Source organism: Octodon degus, unplaced genomic scaffold (assembly GCF_000260255.1).
Source record: "Octodon degus isolate 3935 unplaced genomic scaffold, OctDeg1.0 scaffold00057, whole genome shotgun sequence".
Lineage (NCBI taxonomy): Eukaryota > Metazoa > Chordata > Mammalia > Rodentia > Octodontidae > Octodon > Octodon degus.
In genome coordinates, this window is record NW_004524633.1 from 3014613 (window position 1) to 3022860 (window position 8248).

The 8248-nt window shown below is 56.8% G+C and overlaps 1 protein-coding gene across 1 annotated transcript in view; it reads left to right on the forward strand.

The window, feature by feature from the left end:
• Positions 1-2571: 2571 nt before the first annotated feature.
• Positions 2572-8248, forward strand: part of Pgm1 (phosphoglucomutase 1) — a 26537-nt gene continuing 20860 nt past the window's right edge. The window contains exon 1 of the mRNA XM_004633966.2: positions 2572-3218. Coding sequence (XP_004634023.1) covers positions 2919-3218 — 300 coding nt within the window. The 5' untranslated portion in view covers positions 2572-2918. The remainder of the gene's footprint in view (positions 3219-8248) is intronic.

Below are 8248 nucleotides of genomic sequence, written 5' to 3' on the forward strand. Positions count from 1 at the left end.
CTGGCTCTTGCTGAGATGTGAGTGGTCACCCCCACTCTGGGGCCAGCCCAGCTGAGACCACAGCAGGGCAGGAACCGTGGGCAGGGTCTGCTGGACTCTGTGCTTGTAGCTGGCCAATAGCTTCTTCCCCAGAACTGTGCCTAAGGGGGGCTGGCAGTGCCCCCCGCAGACTGCAGCAAGTGTCATGTCCTATGTGGCTGAGGGCACAGCAGGTCTGCAGCATGGCTGTGGCTGTCCCTGCTGCACTTCTGCTCAGGGTGGAAGGCGCTGTCACACTGCTGCTGTGACAGCAGTTGTCCCCATGCCTGGGGGAAAATCCTTGTCCCCAGGGAATAGCCCTTCCATCCCTGTGTGGCCTGACACCTCTGTCATCGAGAAGGAAGCTGTCGTGGGGTGGCCTTAGCTGGGTCAGCTGAGCTCGACAGCAGCAGCGTGGAAGATGAAGTCCAGCCTTGTGGGAGCCGAGACAGACGGCCTTCCTAATAGCAGCTGCTCCGTTTGCGGCGTTGGAAGTGGCGTGACATCCTGGGTGCCTCTCCCTCTCCCGCATGCCGCATGGTCTGGCGCAGCTGCTCCTCGTAAAGTTCTCTGATGGGCTCCAGTCCTCGGCATCCATAAGTGACGGCTTGGACTCCGGGTGGGGACAGAGCTTTTCTCGGCTGAGGGCTGTGCCCTGTGGTTCCCTTTGCCTATGACAGCGCCGGGCCTGGCTGGTGCTGTTGAGCTGGGATCCAGCCTTAGAGGCAGGGCGACAGAGGGTGTGAGGATTGGAGGTGTTGGGGAGCAGCGGAGCTGGAGGCAGAAGCCCCGGAGCCCTGAACTGCCCTGGGACACCCTGGGCTCGTGAAGCTCCCAAGTCCGGGGCTGGCTGCTCTGTACAATCATTAGGATAGTATTTCGTTAATCTGCGTCTCTTACTGCCCACGCCAAGACACATCGGCCTCCTTTGCAAGCAGATTTGAAACCAGAGACCCTCGTATGGAGCTTAAAATATGGGAATTAAAGTATACATCTGTAATAAGTTGCAAAGCAGTGGGTAGGTGGCCAGGAATAACATAAACCTGCTTTTAAAAATTAGCTCCGAAGGAATTTTACTTTAGAAGAGCTAATTGGGAGCCCTCAAGCAGTGGTGCGAGGCAGCAGCTGTGGCTGCCCAGCTGGCTGCCGGGTGGGTGTGCCCGGAGGTGCTTTCTGCTGTTGGTGCCCGTTGGTAGGACATAGCCACAGGCCTCCTGGGCACATGCTCTGCACTCTGCTGTGCCCTCCCGCATCTTGTCTCCTTCCCTTTTGCTAAAGGTCTGTCCTTGTTTCCTATTAGCCACCTTTTATTCTGCCCTTTATTTATAGTTTTGCTTTCTCACATAAGAACTGCCCTGCTGCCAGGCACCTGGCGCCTGGGCGGGACCACCTGGCACCTGCACACAGCCTGGGGCTCCAGAACACAGTGTGCTGCCACCTGGAGAGGGTGGGATGTCCCCAGAGCCTGTCTGTGCCAGACTTCTCTGCTCGCCCCAGCAGAAAACTCTCAGCCAGTTCTCTGCAAGGAAGCGCGGAAGCCTCGCCCCCCACCGCCTGGCGCATGTCATGGGGAGCGAGCCGCGCCCGGCAGCACTGTCTAGCGCTCCACACCCAGCAGCTCCTCTGAGCAGATGAAGAGGATGTGGCTGCACTGCACGGGGTCGTGAGGACGGTCCCGGGGCAGATGGGAATCCACTCGGGTACATAGCTATTAGCAGTTGGGGTTCTGCAGGTGCAAAGGACAAACTGCTTCGCTAAAAATTTCTGCTGTAAAGTCAACCCCATATAAACCCAAGAAAAAAAATTTAAATTAATTCTGTATTCATAGTAATTTCCTAAAAACTTGGTCCAACCTTATGTGCTCAGGAGACTGGACTGGACTTATTTCCCGTTTCCTGCTTGCAGTTTTCAAGTATTTGGTGCATTTCACCCTGACTTGGGCATTAGCCTGAGGGAATGACCAGCTGCTGGCTATTTCAAGCACATTTGTTATATCAATTTTTGCTGTACAATAAGTTGCATCATATATTGGCTGTCTGGATTTGTGCTGGTTGTTGTTTGCAGTACTGGCTTTGAACCCAGAGCCGTAAGCTGAACTGCATCCCCAGCCAGTTTTATTTTTGAGTTTGAGACAGGCTCTTCTAGTTGATGAGTCGCTCACCTGGGGCTCGGGGCTGTGACCCTCCCGCCTCAGCCTCCTGGGCTGCTGGGATTGCGGGTGGCACAGGCATACTTGGCTTTCACCGTGCTTGGCTTTTAGGCCTCTTCTTCTGGGCCTGCATACTGCTCTGTTAGATGCGTGGTGGCCTGTTCTGCTGGGTGATGGGCCCTTCTTGGCCCTCGGTTGTGTGTGGGAGGTAAACATCCTAGGGTGTCTGGGCAAGTGTGACAGAGGAAACCAGGGTAATTGAGCTCCCCACTTCCATTTTAAGACTGACCTTTCACTTGCTGGCGGCCTGGGGCGGCGTGCGTGGTGCAAGGCCAGCTGTACTGGGGGTGTCCAGGCCCTGGTTCCAGGCTGACGGGAGCAGCTAGCGCCGCACCAGGTGTCTTGTTTGGGAACCTGTGTCTGGGCTCCCCTGCTGCCTGCCTGGGTCTGTCTGTGCCCTCAGGGTGCAGCTCTGGGGCTGCCTCTGCCCTAGTGGGAGCCGGGTAGAAGCCTCCCTGGGACAGTGGCTGGGTTGTGTGTGCAGAGGCACCCTGCTCTGGGCTGTTCACAGGATCTGCTTTGCACAGGGGCGCTGGTGGGCGTGTGGCCGCGGTGACTTTATCCCCAGCAGGAGGAGTTAGCTGATCTTTCTCAGCAAGTGTGATTACCCAGGCCGGACCTCTATGTAGTCGCAGCTGCAGGGTGGACGGACAATCAGGGGCCCCTCGCCGAGCCGTGGTGGACATGCACCATGAGTGACTTTGAAGAATGGATTTCTGGGGCCTACAGGAAGGTGGACGAAGGTCCTCTCCCGCTGCTGACGTTCACCACAGCCCCCTACCACGACCAGAAACCAGGAACCAGTGGGCTGCGGAAGAAAACCTATCATTTTGAGGCAAAGCCATGCTACCTGGAGAACTTTGTCCAGAGCATCTTCTTTTCCATAGACCTGAAAGACCGCCAGGGCTCATCCGTGGTGGTCGGCGGAGATGGGCGGTATTTTAATAAGTCAGCCATAGAAACTATAGTGCGGATGGCAGCCGCCAACGGGGTTGGTATCTGATGAGTGCCGTGTGTCTGGCTCGCCGTGTCCCTCCTGCCGTGCACAGCCCTGCGGATGTGCACGGGTGTGCACAGGCACGCGCCTGGGTCCAGCAGCGTCTGCCTCTCCCTCTCTGTGACTTCTGAGGCTGCGGGGAAGCCACGCCAGACTTTTAGGAGTAACTTTGGCATGCGGGTGTGGTGGTGGTGCTTGAAAAGTGCCTCGCGCTTCTTAGGAGCGCACCTTGGTCTCCAGCTTCTGTCTCTTGTCCCTCCACCCAATCCCTGATGCCCTGCCTGCAGGCTGTGGTGAAGGGGGCTGCTGCTCTGAGTCAGATGGGAGGACAGAGCCCGGCCTACTCTTGTATGAGGAGCTGCTTAGGTGACTGGCAGTGCCAGGAGGGATTGCAGAGCGCTAGGTGTGACCCTGCCAGGGTGACCGTTTCTCATGGCCTCGAGCACAGAGGAGCCCGTGTGGGGGAGTTTGTGTGGCAGAGCAGAGGCAGCTTCCACCACAGGAGGCGCTGCCACTGGGAACTCGCGCTGGCAGACTAAGCCAGCACTCGGAGGCCTGGGCCGGGGTGCTGAGCCTGCACCCTAGGGGTTGGCGTTGCCGATTCTCTTCTGCAGGCTTCTCCGGGGGCCCAAGGAAGAGAACAGCTGAAGTCCCTTGCAGCGTTTTTAGACCACGCTTTGTGACAGAGTGGAGTTCGTAGCCCCTCATACCCGTATGTGTTCAGGTCTGTCGTGTTCTTTTCTGGAAGAAATTCTGGCTTTGAGAACACGAAGCGCAGCCTTGCCCCCAGCGTGCCCGGCGTTTGTTTCCACTCTGCTTTATTCCTGTGTCAAGCATGCGTGTTTGGGAAAACCAAATTAAAGAGAAGAAAAATCCCACGAAGTGAAAGTAGGAGGAAGTGTGTAGCTCCTGGTGCTTGGGAGGTGAGGGTCCCCTCGTGCCCGGTCTCAGGGTCCGAGCGCCTCTCGTGTGGAAGTTGCTGATCAGGCACTCAAGGATGAAATTATTATGAAGCACACACATTTTTAAGATAAAATGTGACGCGCCGTAAATTTCTTCTTTGGGGAGAGCTGCACAGGGAATGGTATTAAGATGCTTTTAATCTTCGCAAAGGGGCGAAAGGGATATTATTTCTCTGCGTATATCTGGACTGTCGCAGGGATCCTGCACACTGTCCCCTCGGCTGTGATAGATTTGCTTCATTTCATTTTTGTGCCGAGCTGAAGGATGTGGGCGAGGCGGTAGGAATGTGTGATTCAGGCCGCCCCACGGGCTTTCCCAGATTTACTATCCAAGGCTGTGCTAAATAATACATTCAGCTGACGATAATTGACTAAATGCGGGCACTGTCCGTCGGGTAGCTGTGGCCGCCCAAGAAGCATTTTCAAGGACATTCCTTATTAAAAATGGCGCTGCATTGAGGCAGTTGTGTCGGCCAGGCAGGTTCGTAGGACGTGCCGTGGGGAGGTGGGCACTCCAATCAGGTGGCGCCTGTGAGAGCCCAGACAGAAGGCTTGCTTTCTGCTCTTCTAAGGTGTCCTAGACTGTGGTTGTCCTAACGCTGCTCTGGCTGCAGGGAGGGCGCGGGAGGACCTCTGATGGGAGGATGAGTCTTCGCACCGATGTTGCAAAAGGCAGTGCTCCTTTCTGCCCCCACTTCTGATCTGTGGAGGACTTTTGAGGCTGAGGAACAGAAAGGAGAGGGTCTTGCTTTGCTCCCTTTAGCCCACTTGGGTCTGTTGCGTCATGGTGCGTAGTGTGTAATCGATCGGCCTTCATAGACGTCTCTCTGGCTGGGTGCGAGGGTGCAGGCCTGTAATCCCAGCACTCGCCGCGGCAGTCAGGAGGAGCCCAAGCTCAAGGCCAGCCCGGGCAACTTAGCGAGACTCTGCCTCCAGATGCAGAAGAGGCACCCAGGCTGGGAGGCAGCCCCGAGGCGGAGTGCACGCACATGCGCAGAGAAGAGGAAGGTGCTCCGTGGAAGCCTACAAGCTGCCCGGAGCTTTAGGGCCCTGGGACCTGTTTAGAGCGTTGGTGTTTAGAGCCCTGCGTCCCCACAGAAAGTGACAGGCTGGGGCAGAGCTCAATGCACCTTCAAACAGAAGGAAACAGCGCCTGGCTCCTTATAGGTGCAGGAAAATGCAAGCCCCGTTGTCAACAAGAGCAGTGCTGGACGCCGGACTCCCCACTGTGCCTGCTGTGAGCGTCCAGCTGCAGGGGCCACCCAGGTTGGTGGCAGGTTCCAAGTCCCCAGGGACTTGGGAAGGAACAGAAATAGCTGAGGCCCTGGGGCCTGGGCTGGGCTAGCAAGGGCTGGTGAGCTCTGTGGAGGGGGGTGGTCCTTACCCTGCCCACGGCTGGACTTTGTCACACTTCTGTACGGGCGCTGCCTGTTAAGTCGTCGATCCCATGCCCCCCTTCAGCTCCTGAGCCTCCTGCTGCTTGGGTCTGTGTGGGTTTGCCTACGCTAGGCTCCTCGTGTCAGTAGAATCGTCTGGCATTTTGTCTTTAGTGTGAGACGGGAGATCGAGCCAGGCCAGCAAGTCTGCTGCTGAACTCCCTCCAAAGCCCCCAGCCCTTGTTATGTTTTACTTTAAGACAGGGTCTTACCAAGTTGTCCAGGCAAGCCTCGCGTGTGGGGTCCTCCTGCTTCAGCCTCCTACGTAGCTGGGGTTGCGGGTGTGTGCCACGATGCTTGGCCAGTATTTGTGCTTTTTCTGTTATTCATTAGCATAATTTTTCAAGGCTCGTCCTGTGAAGTCGCGGTGGGTCAGAATTCAGTGCCCTGCGTTCTGAGAGGAGTGTTGATCCTATGTCCTCCTCCCAGTCATGCATGTATTCATGGAGAGCAATTCTAGCTTTGAACTCAGAGACCGGTTTTGAACCACAGTGAGTCGTAGTAATGATGTCTCAGCTGTTTTGAAGTGTATAGTTGTGTTATACACACGCGGTTGTGCAACGAATCTACGGAACTTCCTCATTTTGCCAAAGTGCAGCTCCACACCTGAGGACTATGAATCCCCAGCCCTCCCTGAACCCCAGGGCACCTCTCCTGCCATTTCTCTGCTTTTGACCACCTTAGATTCCTGGTGATGGTGGAACCAAGCAGCCCAGGGCTCCTGCCTCTGCAGGTTGTGCTGCACGCCGGGTCGCCTTTTCTTCATCCCCTTTATCTCTGCCCTTCTCTTTCCCACTCACTCTGTGACTCCCTCCAATCAGATCTCCTTTTTAAAGGCTGAGTAATATTCCCTTGTGTGCATCTCAGCATTTATTTTAATTGTCTGTCCAGGGAAGGGCATTTGGGTTGTTGTGAGCAAGATTGGCCAGAGGAGTGGTGCACTGGGTCTGGTGGGTCCCACTGGACTTCAGGGGCTGAGAGGGGAGCTGGGTTTTTGGTTCAGGGGGTTCTGAGACTGAGTAAGAGGGTGAACTTGTCCTGGAGGGCAGGCAATGTCCAGACTGGCAAGGTGGAAGGGTGAAGGAGGGACAACTCCCCAGAGCCACTGCACTGTCCCTGGGTAATCACAGGCTCTGCCGGCGCATGGTGGCTTCCTGGCTGAGGGGTACCCAACCCGTGTGGCCTCGCGGACCCCAGCATGACTGTGCACCTGCAAACCCTGCCGTGAGGACCGCTGGGCTGTGTGCACACACGCTGGGTGCTCACTTGTCCCTCCCCCTGCCAGCGGCAGCTCTGGGACCCCGGCCCCACCTTCTCTGGCTCATTCCCAGGTGTCCCATTGTTGCTGTGGGTGTCGGCTGGGCTAGTGATGAGCGACGGCAGGTTGTCAGGGTCTGGCCGTCAGGGTCTCCGCTGCGTAATGGGTTTGGAGCCTCGAGGTGAAAAGGGCTGGGGCACAGGCGGCCCAAGCTGCTGAGAGGCGGCCATGGGCACGGATGCTGCTGCAGCCTCGGCTCCGGCTCCGTCAGCCTGCGGCCCTGGGGGCAGGACACACATACTGGGTGGCGGCTGCTGCTGGGGACAGACACGGAGGAACCAGAGGCTGGAAGCAATCCGGCTGCCCCGGCTTTGGGCCCAGGGCTGTGCTCTCAAGCTTTCCTCTGCCACCTACGAGGGGAGCAAGTGCAGGGCCCCCGAGAAGCTCCTGAGGGGACCCCACTGTGCTCCCAGCATTTGTATCATCAGAAACGTCCTCCCCCATCAACCACAGACACCTTGTGTAGGACCAACAGCAGTGACGGGTGGATAAAGAGGCTGAAAAGGCTCCTGTCCCACGCTTCTCCCAGAAGGGCGATGGGGGAAGGTCACCATCTCCATCTTCTGTCTTTACTGTTTTGTTTTTTGAGACAGGGCCTTCTGTGCAGCTCAGGCTGTAGCCCAGGCTGACCTCGAAGTCATGGCGATCCTCCTGCCTCAGCCTCCTGAGCGCTGGGATCACAGGCGTGTCTAACACGCCTGGCTAAGTTTGTGAAATAGAGCAGAGGAATGGACAGAGCTTGTCCAGCTCGGGGCAAGAGGTGGCAGGTGGAAGTTACTGTCATTTTAGCAAAGGGAGAGTCCAGAGCCAGGCTGGATCCCTCGTGGGAGACGCAGGGCTGTGAGTGAGGGCCGTGGGAAAAGTCCAGCCTTCGCCTGGTCCTGGGGTGCTGCCACCGGCCGATGCAGTCATTAGCCCTGCGGGGCTGTGGAGGGCCCCTAAATAACTGGGGGCCCCTGACCTGTGAGGTGCGTCCACCACACAAAGCCCCAGCTTGAAGGAGAGAGAAGTATGCAAGATGGTTTTGTCTTAGTCTTGATATCAACTTTACTTTTCTCCCAGTTCTTTAAGGATTTGAGGGCTGCCGTGCTGACCTGCCCCAGGGGCGCACTGAGACAGGGCTTGAGACTGGCTGTGGTGGTGTGTGCCTAGAATCCTAGTGCTGGGGAGGCTGAAAATAGGAGGCTCACTACGAGTCTGATCTGTGTAGTGAGCCCCTGTGAATCCTGTACTAAATACAAAAAAAGAAGAAGAAGAAGAAAAGGAAGGATTTGCCCTTCTGGAAGCCTTGCGGGGGTGGGGGTGGGG